At 39.5% G+C, this 15,267-nt stretch overlaps 1 protein-coding gene across 3 annotated transcripts in view; it reads left to right on the forward strand.

Moving 5' to 3' along the window:
* The window catches only part of MAPRE2 (microtubule associated protein RP/EB family member 2), a 101,498-nt gene that overhangs the window by 55,589 nt on the left and 30,642 nt on the right, over positions 1-15,267 (forward strand). For 2 of the 3 annotated variants that reach the window (XM_027638947.1, XM_027638946.1), the window contains one exon: positions 7,219-7,346. The exons of the other annotated variant lie outside the window; for it this stretch is intronic. In XM_027638947.1, coding sequence (XP_027494748.1) covers positions 7,226-7,346 — 121 coding nt within the window. In that variant the 5' untranslated portion in view covers positions 7,219-7,225. The remainder of the gene's footprint in view (positions 1-7,218; positions 7,347-15,267) is intronic. 3 annotated transcript variants of the gene reach the window in all.

The following is a 15,267-nucleotide window of genomic DNA, read 5'->3' on the forward strand; positions in this document are numbered from 1 at the left end:
CTAGTGATGTCTGCATGTGTGCTTAGTAATCTGTTATTTTCCATAAGAGGAAAAAAAAAGAATGAAAAGAGAATTAAAGTGCCCATGTGTGTCTTGTTGAATTGAGACTTTGTTTAACAGAAGATTAAATGTTGGTTTATTCAGCAGCTTTTTCAAGGTTTTCTAGTTACAAAATGGTCATAGACCTCTTCTGTTTTCTAAAGTGTAGTATTTCTCATTGACTGGGGTTTATTGACAATTATTTTTCTCTGAACCAACCTTTTTTTTTTTCTTTCTTCACAATCTCCTTGTCTGCTGTGAAAGGCAGAGTAGTTGCCACTGTCTATGTGAAAATTTTACAGGTTGAATATCTTCCTTCAGGGCATCAAAGCAGCAATTCAGTCATAAGATCTTAGAGTTGAAAGCCTTGGCAGGGGGGAGGGTAATAACTGTAAGTTAAAGCAGTTAAGTTTTTCAGCATTGCAGCCTTACCACGCTTATGTTCCTCTCATTCAGCCTACTTCAAAGGTTTCTTGTTGTTCTTCATTAATAAAATGTCTTCTTAATTTGTAGTAACCTTCTTTTTTACTGAAATCTGTGTCCTTACCCCATATTAACTAGTGCCTGTCTGTTCAGTGCAGAACATTACTATTGCTTTGTTCACCTGCTCTAAGGTATAGTTTGAGGGTGCTGTGCACTGCTGTGTTTCATTTCTGACCAGAGTTACTACACCTATGTGGAAATGGTGGTGGCCAGAGACTTTGAATTGCTTCCATTTTGTGTGATCTATTAATGTCTGCCTTTCTTGAACCTCTGTCCTTTGTCAAGGATGTATTTTTTTTAGTTAAGGTTTGTTTACATGTGGAAATTGATAAGGAAACTTTCAGAGCATGCAAATACTTTGCGATACAATTAAGATATTGCGTAGTTAAGTGTTAATATTGCACTGTACTTTTGGAGGCATAGGTGAACCCTGACAAAAAAGGAAGTGTGCTACTGTAGAGACATGACATTATGTATTACACTGCTCTACAGTTTTGGTGGCAGCAGGAGTGAGAAGGTAGTTGGAGAAATAAAGTCTTACCTATGCCATGCAAATATGACTGGCAGATTCAAGTCAATGTGGCTTGCCCTCCTCAGGTGCCCTAAAGTTTTTCCAGCACTAAATAATTGCCTTGGAATTTTTAACCGTTATTTTCATTTTTGTGAAATATGCCAATGTCATAACTGGTTAGTGAATAAACTTCAAACTATTTCTAAAAGCTATGCAGTGGACAGTGTAATGCATTGTTGGTTATTAGGCCATCTCAGAGGTTTTGTCTCAAGTCTTGTATATTATTTGAATACTTTTCATTGTGTTTTGTAGATTTGGGGGAGCTGAAAAAGAACCAGTATTTTTCTGCCTCTCAGATAATAAGGTTTTTGGGGGGGGGATAAAGTTTTCTAAAGCCATATGTAGCACAAACCAGAATTACCACCATACTTTGTAAGAGTGACTCAGATTGGGATCTAAACCAGTCCTTGAGACCCATCATAGACATTTATTTAGGTCAGAACATCACAGCATTGGCAGGCAGGCTCTAATTTAAAAGAACAAAAATTAAAAATGCCCTAATCCAATCAAAGTAAATCTCTATTACTCTACTCTCACTTGCTTTTAAACAGGGAACTTCAATGAGAACAATAGAAAATATGCTGTTGGCTGTGTTAAATGGTAATCCTGCAATATTAAAGCAATCAAAATGTACATGATTTGTCTCAGTCTCCTCTAGACTCTGTAGAGTGCTTCACAAATCATTTTAGGTCAAGTCAGATCCATGTGGTAAATGTAAAATGGCATTCAGAATTGAGTGGGATATACAGATAATAAAAATATTCTTAACATTTCAGGGCTATTTAATAACACAGGAACAGTGCATAAGAGATTTGACATTCAGCATCTTAAAAGGTGTGGTTTTCTTGCAGTATCACAACCACAGGATTCTTTTCTTTTCTTCTCCCTCTCCCCTTGGCAGTGTCTCATTCTGATTAATCTTGTATCTGATTTGGTTTCTGAGTAGATAGAGCTTTATGTTGCTTGCTACACATATCACTTCAATTGCAGCACCCTGATGCCATGGTATTTGCTGCCGAAGTGCAGCGTAAGTCAAAAGGGAGAGTAAGAATAGTGTTGTCAGCATTGCACGGGAGCTTTTTGTGTTGGTTTTCTGTCCTCAGGACTCCTTTCAGTAAAGACAACCTCAAGCATAACTGGCCTCTAATGACTATGGCTAAGGCTGTGTGCAGTGAGTGTTAAAGAAACAGGCAAGGTCCAGCAAATGAGTTGCCATTTCGAGATGATTTATAAAAGGATGAATTTTCCTTGTTCAGGGAGTTAGCCTTTGAGTCTGGCAGGTTTCCTCCTTCAGGGATTTTTTTGTTTTGCAGTAGCTTTAATCTAGAAAGCCTTTTGAACAGCAGCTGCAGCAGTCTCAGCTTCATCTTAGCTTTTCTGCTGTATCTTCTGCTTCAGTAATTTCTGGTGTGAGATCTTTTTTTTTTACTGGCAGTATCTATCAGGTGCCAGCTTCCAGAAGGCTCCTCTTTGTACTGTCACACAGACTTTCCACTGCATTTAAAAGCTTAATATTGTACCATTGTACTAAACAAAAGGCACTGGGCAGAAACTGGAACACAGGAGCTTCCACCTGAACATGGGGAAGAAATTGTTTACTGTGAGGGTGACTGAGGACTGGAACAAGTTCCCCAGAGAAATTGTGGAGTCTCCTTCTCTGGAGATAATCAGAAGCCATCTGGACACAATTCTGAGTAACGGGCTCTAGGTGGCCCTGCTTGAGCAGGGAGGTTGGACTAGATGACCTGCAGTGATCCCTTCCCTTGACTATTCCATGAAAACACGAAGGCCTTGCAGGTTCAGAGGTGATGGCATGTGTGATGAGTTTTTACAATTACGAATTAGGTTCATTGCTGTAGTCCTTCCTGTCTTGCTGTTATTACTGGTGCCATTATTAATGGTTTGTTGTAATACAGCTTCTGCTGTCAACAACTGTTAGTTTATCCCTGGAAAAATAAAGTAAATATGCTTCTTGCAAAACTGATCTTAGGAACAGCTGGATAGCACCTTGTAACAGCTGCAGTTATCTGTAGCAAGAGCAGTGGAAAATGCCTAATAGCTGAATGTTCGGTGCTACATGCAATGCCTTAAAAAAATTAATAGATCTTTGAGTGTAATGTTTACTATTGGACATGCTGAGCCAGTATATTTCTGACTGCTTAAGCATATACATGATTTTCAGCACCTAGCTAATCCTCTGAACTCAGGTTGTGGTGTGTAGTTGTGCATGTGTGAAGTGTGTTTATGAAATGGTTGGACTAATATGTGAAGGCTCTCCTGTGGCTTGAGGTAAAGCAAAGGATAGAGTCCTTTGTGGCTAGGCAGTGCTATAAAAGCCAGAGGATTTTAATCTCCACTTGTGCGCTCTGAAGTGGGAGTGTGATGTGCTATCCTCATCTGCTCTTAGTTACTATGGAATCACCAGGCATATCTGTGGAAGGTGGAGGATCTCAGGTAGACGCCGGTTTTCAGGCTTGTATAAGCCTCATTGCAAGCCTATGCTTGAGAGCCTTCAGCCTAATCAAGAGGAAGCCTAACAAGTTGAAAATGTAAATAATGTTATTGGAAAGCAGTAGTATATTAGGACATAAAATCAAGTTGTTAGCTACTTGGCTGTTCAGAGTATGGCTTGTGTGTCTGCCTGCCCAGCTGTTCTCTTGCATCGCCTTGCACATGCTTATTGTTGCATTTTGAAACTGCATCACATTTTTCAAAGTACTTCAGCACTCAGGGAAATAAGTCAGGCAGAAAACCCAAGCACAGCTGTAGATGTCGAGCACAGGGGTTCTTGGCTGTTTCTGAGCATGGTGGCTGTGCTACCTACACCTGCTTGTTCTTTTTTTTCTTTTTCTGATTTTTTTTTGTTTTGTTCGAGGTCTCTGTGTGGCAAAGAGGAGCTGTGTGTATCTGACCACCAAATTAGAACATGCTTACTGTACAGGAAACCTTTCCCAGCTGTTTATTTAGAAGATAACCAGTAGGAGGGTAGGGAACAGGAGATGCAAAGACAGGGTGAACTCTTTCAAGAGAAAAGGCTGTGGAAGATTCAGATGTATGTCACCATGTCACGGTGGATGAATGGCAATGGCATGTTATTGAATTTTTTTAACAAAAATTCTGATTAGTTTTGTTTGACTTTAAAATGGTACTGATACACCCTCATGCATACTTGTGTGTACAAATGTGAAGCTACTGGCTCTAACAAAAAGCCTGAACTTTTGTTTGACCAATAGACTATAATAATTCATTTGCAGACACAATGTAAGTTGTATTACAGTAATCCTTCAGGGTAGCATTGTAAAACTCAAGGTTATTCATTTACTCACAATTTCCTGCAGTAGAGTTCCCCCCCCCCCCCATGCACTGCAGTAGAGGAGGTTGTTTGGTCCCCTGTGGGTTGCAGAAAGGTGGGTATCTGTCTTTGCAGTTCTGTGTGGAAAAGGGTGATGAGGGAAGTTCTGCTTCCTTCTTGTGTGTGGATTTTCTTGATCTTTTTAACAGAGTAAACTTTCCCCTTTCACTACTGGTAGCTGATGGTTGTTCTGAGCTCTGCCTGGCCTCGAGAGGCCAATTAAAATTTTCATGAAGTAGTGGCAATTACAGATCAGAGTAACTTTATTTCAAATGTTACCATCTAAATATCTTTAGCTTCTTTAGAATAGCGTGGAACTGTTCCATATCAATCTGTTGGTTTAATATTAAGCTCACTATTCTGAATCTTAAGTGAATATTAAATTCAGTATTAAGCTGTTATTTCAGCTGATCTTACAGACAGTATTTAACATATTAGTTTAGTAGTGGCAGTGGTAGTATGTTTCTGTTAGTTTCTTATCTATCTAAAAAGGCTAAAAATAATAAAGTAAAAACCACGCTAACAGTGACGTTTCAGACTTCAGATGCAATTAGTGTCAAAGGTGCTGTTTGCCTGCTCAGTGCCTTCCATCCTGATGCTGAATAGCCATTATGGTGTAGTTTTTAAGAGTAAAAGGGCACTCCCTGTTTTAAAACTTTGCTCCTAGCGCTTGGTTCAATCCAAGCACTTAGTGCATGCCAAGAAAGCAACCTTTGCTAACTGTTACAGTGAATGCAGGGCTGTGTTCATGAAATTGGCTGTGCTATCTGGGAGCCCGCTGGAAGAACCGAGCAGACTGAGCACAGGCTGATTTCTTCCATGCTTCAGAGGTGCCTGTACACAAGTGGGTAGAGAGGCAGCCTGGTTCCAAATGAATGAATTTCTGGCAGTACTAGCCTGACTATTGGAGCATGAATTTTTTGACCCTATTTTCTCTCTTTTTTTTTTTCCCCCACCTTTTTTTTCCCTCTTTCCCTATAAAGCAAATTTGAGGATTTTATGTTTTAGATCTTAACCTCAGTAGATGGGAACAATTTAACAGCCTTCAGAGATTTGTTTCCTAGAAAGTGACCTGCATTATGAACTTTGTAATCTTGTATTTAAATTTATTCTCTGTGTTATGTACTTGTACACTTACAAGTTACTGAGTCAAGTTTCATGCTGGTGGGTTTTTCCACACATTTTATCCAGGTTGCCCCAGCACACCTAACTATGGGTGGAGTTAAGTTGCAGTCTTTGTGTTCCCTGCGGAATTGTTTCTCAGGCTTCAAAGGGTTGCATCTCTGCAAGTTCTGAATGGAAATAGTCCATGCAGACTTTGAATCCTACATAGGAGATCTTGCTCTCTTGCTTTTGAGAGGCAAAGTTGAGGTCCAAGGCTGAGGTGGCAGGATTGACACCAAAGCTAGACAGTTAGGTGTTACTATAGATGTCACTAGAAATGGAGATGTGCAGTCTCCGCCAAACCAAGAATAATGTTCTTGCTAAGAATAGTTGTTCAGGTTCGACTGTTTGAATGTTTCTGACGCACCTCATGCTCAGATTGTTCCTAGTGGACTTTCTGATGTCCATTACTCATGGGAACATTATTTACTCTCTTTATGAATGATCATGATTCCATTCTTTGAAACTGTTGATGAGATGAACTTGAACATGCTCATCTTTTATCTCAGCAATGTCTCAGAACAGAAAGATGTGACTGGGATAGGATAACAAGGAATAAAGTTCAGTAGTATGCATTTCTAGTCTGTGTACTTGGGAACTGATGATAAAGCTACTATGAATTACCTACTTGCAGGAAAGGACCTTAGCTAACTAGAAGAATCTATGTAAGATGATCTAGCTGTGAAAACTTTGAGCACAGAGTACCATTTTCCAAGGTCTCGGTGAAATGTTATCTCAGCACAGTTTGAAACTGTCTGTTCAAGGAGGACTGCTGGCAATGCCAGTCAGTGAATGTCGGACTTGATATAAGAGACTCAAATTGATTTGTTTAATCTAGACTACCTGGGCATTGGGACAGACTCTGAGTGCTGTCCCTAACACATTAGGAAATCCACTCTGGGGAGGAGAAAGCCATTAAAGCTGGAGGATAATGTTGGCAGAAGAACAAATGGGTTTAAGCTGAGAGGGAATGTTCTTAATGTTTTAGAGGAGTTGGGCTCCATGGTAGCTTTCCTACCAGACAGTTGGGGGTGCAAGTCTCAGTTACTTTCAGGATAGAAGCTGGTAAATTGATAACAAAGATTGTCTAGTATTCACTCTGTGACTGTATTAATTATGTAAAAGGCCCCTGTCCCAGTAAGAAATCAATGTTCCAGTAAATAGAACAGCTGCATCATCTAGAATTTATCTGAAAATTAAATATTGGTTTAGGCAGCCTGATTGTCCTGCAGGGGCAAAAAATTGACAAGAGGTCAGATCACTGCATTCATGCAGCGCTGTTACGAAATCTCAGATCTCTGATCCTGTCTGTGTGTCTTTATCTAGGTATGATTCTTTTTTTTTCTACCTTACTAGCATGAAGCAGAGTACTGTAGGTTTGTATGTTCTTTAAGTTCACAGTGTCAGCTAGAGAAATATGGTCATAGATTCCAAGAGGACATTGAAGAGGTTAAATATCATTCAAGAATAAAAATTAAGCCTACTCTCTCAATAAATAAGAGAGAGTTGTGAGTGTTGCACCTTTTCTGTCCCTTGTTTGAACTGGAAACGTATATTCTTTGTATTCAGAAAACAATTATGAAAATGTCAAATTTTTTTTTTTTTCTAGTTGGGGAATGGCGGTCAACGTGTACTCTACCTCTATAACCCAAGAGACTATGAGCAGACATGACATCATCGCATGGGTTAATGATATATTAGCTTTAAACTACACAAAAGTTGAACAACTCTGTTCAGGTAAGAAAGCACAGTATGCTCTACAAGTGTTTATTTTAAAACCTCTTTAAAAGTCTGATTTGTTGAAAATAGATAACGTTTAACTTTGACATAAACCAGTTACTTTGAGGAAAGAGACTAATGTATGTGCGAAGGAAGCATTTTTGCGTTTGTGTTAATTGCAGAAAGATAAGGTGCCTTGGGAAAGCATAACAAAGGCAGAGGTGAATGGGACAAATGTAGCAAAAGATACATAAAAGTAATAAAAAGGTTGGCTAAGCAAGAAAAGAATACAGTGATAAGCTTTTGTGTTTTAAAGCTACTGGGGTGGTATCTTTCCAAATGGAGAGTGGACATAACTGAGAAAGAGATAAATGAGAGCCAACACCCCAGATGAACAAAATTCTCCAGCTCCTTTTCCTTCCTGGTGAGGTTCCTAAAATCCCTGCTTATGTGTGCAGGAAAAGAGCACAAGTATGACTGAGGGAAAACATGGATTTGTGGAAATGAGCCTCTAGCTGCTGTGAGGGCTTTAGAACTTCATCAAGAACATCTGCCTGTTTCTCTTTAAATACACTTGAATTCTTGTTGTAAGTATATTTGGTAATGAGCCCATAAAAAGGGGCTAATGGCTTGAATACTTTGGACAATTTGGTTAATCAGAGTGGCAACTACAAGATAGGTGTTAAACAACAGGGTCTGTAATTAGATGATGGCTAGAAATGACAGAGACAAAGGCTGATGTTTCACTGAGAATACACATGCCCCTGGGGAATTATTTTTTTCTGATTCCCTACTGTGATTTTTAAATTTGAAGTTTCTTGTGTTGGAGGAGATCTAACTCAGATTGCTACTTCCAGACAACTAATCTGCTGGGAATATCTTACTTATGAAGAGAATGCTCTAAGTACATGGAAGAGGAACCACATTGCTACATTTCGACTATTTCCTGGTCCAGGTGAAATGCATAAACAGGGTCTTATATTCATATATTTGAATTTACCTACCATTCTGAGTAAATTTTGTCTCAGAGATGTTCCCTGAAAGGTACAGATAATCCTTTGAGGTTGATACTCTCGCAGCCTATTCTTCAAAATGTAGAAAAACAATTCACAGCTGCAGAAGTAGGGTTCCATGCTTGCAGCCTTGCACACCAGCCATAAAATTGAGGTTGAAAAAGTGCAGGTTAAAGTGCATGTAGGTAACTGATATAAACTGAACAACAAAAGACATAATCGCAAATAATCTTTTTAACCGTTATTAAACTTGAAACTGAAGTGTTATTTTTAGCTGCTGCTATATTTACATGTCCGGAAGTTAGCCTAAGTATTTTATTTTGGTGAATTTTATATAGAGACAATATTCACACAGGGATGTGTGTGCAACTGCATGTAAATGTGGGAGTAGCTATATATAGATAGATAAATATAAACATAGGCATGCACACACTTAAGGAGATAGATACAAGAAAATGGACGTTTGCATCCCAAAATACTCGATGTTTCCCATTGTTTGAAACAGGAAGCATAGTAGACAAGTTATTGACTTGTTCCTGTGTAGCTGTTTAAATGCTCATAAATAGTTGAAAGGAAGCTTTTGAAGTGAGTTCTCAGTCAAGTTAAATGTGTGTGGGCTTTCAAAAAAAAAATCCAAAAAAATCTCCCCCACACCCCAACAAAACAAACAAAAAAAACCAAAAACCAAGATAAAGAAACCCCCACCAAAACCGTTTCTCAAAATAGGGGAGAAGTGATCTAAGAAAATTTTTATTAAACAGAATACAATGAGTTAAAATTATGTAAGAAGATAAGATTGAGAGACTTCAGCTGGGTGGGGCAGGCAAGCATGGGAACTGTCACAAATCCACTGTCCCATTTCATTACACAGCTTCTTATACAACTTTTTTTGTGACCTCCAGTGAGGATTTTGGGACACATCACAAGGGAAAAACTAAAAAAAGGGTTGTCTCATTACAGCTCTTACTCCATTCTGTATAAAATTAAACCTTGTCTTCCTTTAGAATTTCCTAGATTGTATTGATTGCTGTTGTTACCTGATGCTTTTACATTCTTAACAGGTGAAAGCTGTTAATTTGAATTTCTCCATTTTGGTTTGATAGTCAGTCTTGATACTTACACATTCCTGTTTTTGCATTGATGCTCTTTACAGTCCAGAAGGAGCTTTAGTAGTGCCTTATCTAAAGAAGCATTCCAGAACAGTCCTTCCTGTGTTCCAGAGGACTTTACTCTCTGAACGGACGAATCTAAACACTGATAGATTATTGCAGACACTAGAGCACAGTAGTCTTAAGACTAAGTCCTTTCCCCTTGAGACTGCGTAGTCCGTTTCTCATGTGCAAGGCATGCATGTGTAGGGATTGAAGACAGATGAGCAAGAGGCTTTAGGAATTTTTCTGCATTTCATATAGTTTACTGTGTAAACTCAAAGCAGCTTATTTAATATAGATGGATTTTATTTAGCATATTTCTAGTACAGTTTGCAGGAGGGAAACTAAGGGAACCGTAGCAGAAATGACCAGCCAACTAACAGCCAGAGCACTAGCAAGCATTGTATGCACTGCAGTTTGAGAATGGCCAATCTAACTCATTCATTCTGGCGTTCTTTGGCTGATGTTCCTTGAATCATTGGCAGCTTTCAAGCAGATGAATGTTGGTTTCCATAAAATATGAGCATTTCTCCAGGACTTCAAAGAGAAGGAATATGTGGGAAACTCTTTACAACTATGAAGCATTTCACAGCATTAATAGGGAGCTGCAGAGCTGCTGTAACTAAATTTTTATAACCTACTGTAAAATTGTATGGACATTTTCTTCTTCTTTTAGAAAAAGCATTAAGATTAGTCATGCTGTTTTATGACTATTCAATTATTGTTCATTTTTGTTAATAAGGAGCAGTCAAAATGCCAGCAAAAGCTAAGTGCAAGGCCAGAAAAGGTGGGAGAGGGAAGGTGGGCGGGTGCTATATCTGAATTAAAAGCTCAAAGGTGTTACTTTTAGGAGATATGAGCAACCTGGATATGGCATACGCCTGTGTTCAGCACCTGTCTGTAAGACCTTATGGTGCCTGCATTTATCAATAATTTTTGACATTCTGAGCTTAAGCAAGAAGGAATAATGTGACATTCTGGCTTTACTATAGGCTTTATAGGAACAGAGCTGTTTGGATAAGGAGCGGCAAAGGAATAGCTGGCTTAGTCATAAAGTATTTGTATTCTTTGGGAGTCTTAGATGTGGTTTTTGTCTCTCCTAAGTAGGCCAAGCGAAGTACAGTGTCCCCTGAGCTTTCTGAATGCCTGCTGTGGTAGTGATGTGCCAAAAAAGCCAGGTTATGGATGGGTGCAGCCCTGGAGAGTCTAAATTTAGTCTGGAGTTCCTCTGGTAATTTAGTTTTGACAACTAAATGGATAAAATCCCTCTGAGCATCTCAAAGTAATGCAATTCTCTTTCCTTTATGTGAGTGTCACATTGTCAGTTTCTGGTCTCTGGGTTTGGCTTCTTGGAAGGTTGTTTAACCTGAACATGAAATTTATAAACTGTGGTTTTAATTGATGGCATAGTGCATTGCCTTTAGACTGGCATTAGACTTGGGAGCATTTAGTTTGATACATCAATGAAAAATAATAGAGAACAACTGAGTGGATTTAATGTAGAATCCTGTGTGCAAAACCCATAGGCTTGGGGAATGGGCATTTCATATGAATTATGACACTGCTTGTTTCTTTGGAGTCATGCTATTTCTGTGATGAATACACAGTGGCTTCTTAAAAAGAATTCTGACTAAACAACTTATAACTGAATTTTCTTTAGTAAGGCTGTTTTTCATCTACAGGGGATACCAAGTGAATGTGTTACAGGGCTTTTCATGACTGTTAGAGTGCTACACGAGAGTATATTCAAAATAAGAGTCAGGCAGGAGACTGTAGAGGGCTTGCATATGAATTAAAAAGAATCAACACAATGTATACAAGCTATATAACGAGCAAGGAAGCTAGAAATGGTAAATGTGTGTAGAAAGGAAAATGCAGCCTGAAGCAAGGTATAATTTTTGTCTTAGCTATACTTGTGTGATCCTTTGAGGTTAAGGAGACATAGACTCTCCTCCCTCACTGCATTTGAAAATCCTCAGTAGAATTATAAACTTGCAAATTGTCTGGCCCTCAGTGCATACAGACCTTCTGTCTTTGAGGATTTGGATGCAAGGATAAAGGATTAAATGTGAGGTTGTTTTTTTCTGTGCTTTTAATAAATGACCGTATTATAAAGCAAGCATGTGGTTTGGCATTTTCAGATTTAAGACTGGGATGCTTTCTCTACAGATGTCCTGGGTGTTGCCAACAGGGAGTTTTTCATGTGGTGACTGCTCTCACTTGTCCTGTATCTCAGTTTGCATTCCTGCTGTGGAACTATTTAGACCCTTTATACATACGTTTAGATTTTAGATAATTTACATTACGTACATTATACATACTATTTAGACCCTTTATACATACATTCCTCCACCACCCTGGTGTCAGAGGAAAGCAGGCAGTGTGATGATAGGACAGATGTTGTTCTTTGACTTTGTATTGCCTCTCTGGCTCGGGATTTGGGGGAGAACTTGATCGCAGCCTCTGCGGGCTGTTGTCCTTTGTAACTGGTGCTGTGCAAGGGAGGAGGTTGTCCCTGGCTTGTGGAGGGTATCCATGGTGTTCTGCTCCTGGGGACTGAGTACAGGGGCTCTGAGCCATGGGGCTGCACACCAGCCCCTAGGCAGGGCAGCATCCATTTGTGAAGTGACCGTTGTGCCTCCAGCAGTCTCAGCCTTGGGACCCTCAGCAGCAGCAGGGAGTGGCATGCCAGGAATGCTGCTTCCTGAGGAGCACTCCATGAGAGCTGGCTCTTCTCTTCTCCACACAAGTAAGATCTTTCTGAGCAGGGCTGAGGTAGCTGGAGAAGGTACAGGCAGAGAGACGGTGAGAAGGGCTGTTTCTTCAAATCGTTTGTGCATATATACACACACGCAGGCGTGGTGTATTCTGTGGGTTTGCTGCATAGGATTTGTGGTTTCATGTCTTAGAAGGTGTATTTTGCTCAGTACCTCCATTAACCTGTAACTTCCTACGTCTCTTACTAAAATCTGCATTATAGGACTTTGTTGGAGCATTTAGTGCCAGCATGATTCTCTACAGCACCAGCGTGCTAGGTGTGCCTGAGAAGGCAAAGCATGTTTCAACGTTGGTGGTTTTGTTTTTTTTCCCAGTTTGCAGCCTTGAAAAGGCTGGGTCTCTAGAGCAACTTGGGAACACGATTAACACATGGCTTGATCCCATTTGCACTCTGTAACCAAGCCATGTTTCAAGGAACTGGTATGTTGTCCTGAGGTCATGCAACACAGAGCATACTCAGCATCAATGACTCTCTAATGTATTCCATATGATGTTTAGTATTAGAGGGATACAATGGATGTTAATGATTGGATTTAAATTATTTCCAAAACTTTCTGAGGAAGCTTGCAAAGCAGTATCATGATTTTCAGCCAATAATTTATTTTTTTAAATGTCACTCATTAAAAATTCAGGAGGAATAGAACTTGAACAAGGTTTTTACTTTTTAAAAATTATTATTTAATTACTCATAGCTCTCACTTGCAGTCAGTTGCTTGATTTCCCTCTGGTTTGAAGAGCTTGTTAGATTTTGTGTGCTACTTTTTTAAGGCATGATGAGTTATGCAGCTATTTTAAGTTAAATGGAAACTGTGTTTTCTGAAATTGTTCTGATCTTCCTATTTAAAAATTAATGAATCCCAAAATAAATTATTGCCAAAAATTTAAGTATTAAAAATTCTGCTGTGTATAATTTATGAGCAGCTTAATGATTTACATGTTTAAAGAGAACACAAATTAATACAGGGGAAACCTCCCTCCAGTATCCATTATTTAGGATGATCTCTGGATATTCTGCATTATGTCACACTCACACCCCACCTGTGTGGAAAAGGGCTTTTGAAAGCAGATGTCATTTAGGTGAACGTGTCTCAGTGGCTGTTGATAAGGCGGATAGGAGGTGCGTAGTTCTTGTAGACTGTTTTCTGTGGTACCAGCTCTGCTTTTGGAAACTCCCATCTGTTTGCAGGCACTTGCTCTGCCCTCATTGGGGCAACTGTGCTCAGACAACTGTAAGCAGGAGTACAGGGCTGCACTCTAATCTGCATCTATTTTAGGGTTTTTTAAGTTCCCTCCCAAGATTGTTGCTGGGAAGAGTGAAGCTAGGCCAGTGTGTCTTGATTGATGCATAAACCCATAAATGCTTGCTTCTCTACAGCTAAGTAGGTGGCAGATTGATGTGGGCTGAAACTTCTTAAATTGGGGCTCGGGGGCGGGCGAGGAGCAGTTAATTGGAGAAAGAGACCTATATTCTAGGTCATATAGGTGCTGCTGGAATTGCAAATAGGAGTTTGAAGACCATGGTCTCCAGTGGAGTGCTCAGCACAAATTGTGCCATTTCTTAAAGATGTGCCTGTATGTAACACAGCTTTATGCTCACAGACAGAATCATAAAGCATTTAGGTTGGAAAAAACCTTTAAGATCATAGAGTCCAATAGCTAACCCAGCCCTACAAGTCCACTACTAAACCATGTCACTAAGAGCCACATCTGCACGTTTTTTTAATACCTCCAGGGATGGTGACTCCACTGCTTCCCTGGGAAGCTTGTTCCAATGCTTGACTACGCTTTCTGTGAAGAACTTTTTTTCTAATATCCAATCTAAACCTCCCCTACCATAACTTGAGGCTGTTTCCTTTTGTCCTATTATGTGGGAAAAAAACACTGGCCCCCCCCCTTGCTATAGTCTCCTTTCAAGTAGTTGTACAGGGCCATGAGGTCCCCTCTGAGCCTCCTTTTCTCCAGGCTAAACAACCCCAGCTCCCTTCCTCAGCCTCAGTATCTTCATAAGACTTGTGCTGCAGACCCTTCACAACCTTCATTGCCCATTCTTTTAAAAAAAACTTTGTGTGGCATAACAGAACACCCATATTTGGAATCTAAAGGAAAATCTGATAAGTCAGAAACCTCCTGCTGTGTGCTTGCCTTAATGTCTCTCCCAAGGAAGCAATTCTAGAAAGCCTGAGGTAGAAGACAAGCCTAAGTGCTGCTGTACTGTAAACAGTGATTGCTGGCATTTGTGGGGTTTTTTTCCCCCTTTCTTATCAAAACTAGTAGGTCACATATGCTCCTTGCAAGTCACAGCCTTTTTTTTTTTTATTGTTGTTGTTGTTGTAGTCTCAGCAACAGAAATACGGGCGTGTACAGTTTCCCCTCAGCGTTAGCAACCATAGTGAACTGAAGTACTGATGAGTAATACACATACAAATCATCCCGTATTTTCCAAATGCATGGTCAGGTGGTTGTAGCTTTGGAGGGAATGAATAGTTTGAAGGGATTTGTATCTAACATGACTGGATGTATGTTTTACAGTATCTGAAAAATATTTCATTAAAGCAAATGAACAAACATAATGAATTACACTAAAAGGTACAGTCAGCCTTTTTCCCCAAATGGGATTTTTTAAAAACTGAGTATAAAAAAAAAAATCAAACTTAGGCCTGGTTAAAAGGTTTAAACTTGAATTGTATGTAATTTTAGAACAAAATTCATAATAAACATTTATACCAAATTTCTAGTGTAGAACTCAGCTCTATTTGCTGTGATTGCAGTATCAGAATTAAAATAAAGCTGCCCCACCCCTGCCCCAGCCAAACCCTGTCTTTTCATGAGCCCTTTGAGTTCCGTATTGGCCAGTGTGGTTTTATATGACTTTCTGGGATCTTGCTCCCACACACTGCAGGGAAGAGCTGGGAGGGACATAGTCTTTTCACATTAGATGTGAAGGATTGGCCTAACTTGTATAGGGCACACACATATTGGCAATACCTAAGCTTATAT

Source organism: Corapipo altera, unplaced genomic scaffold, assembly GCF_003945725.1.
Source record: "Corapipo altera isolate COAL_440 unplaced genomic scaffold, ASM394572v1 49, whole genome shotgun sequence".
NCBI classification, from domain to species: Eukaryota; Metazoa; Chordata; class Aves; order Passeriformes; family Pipridae; genus Corapipo; species Corapipo altera.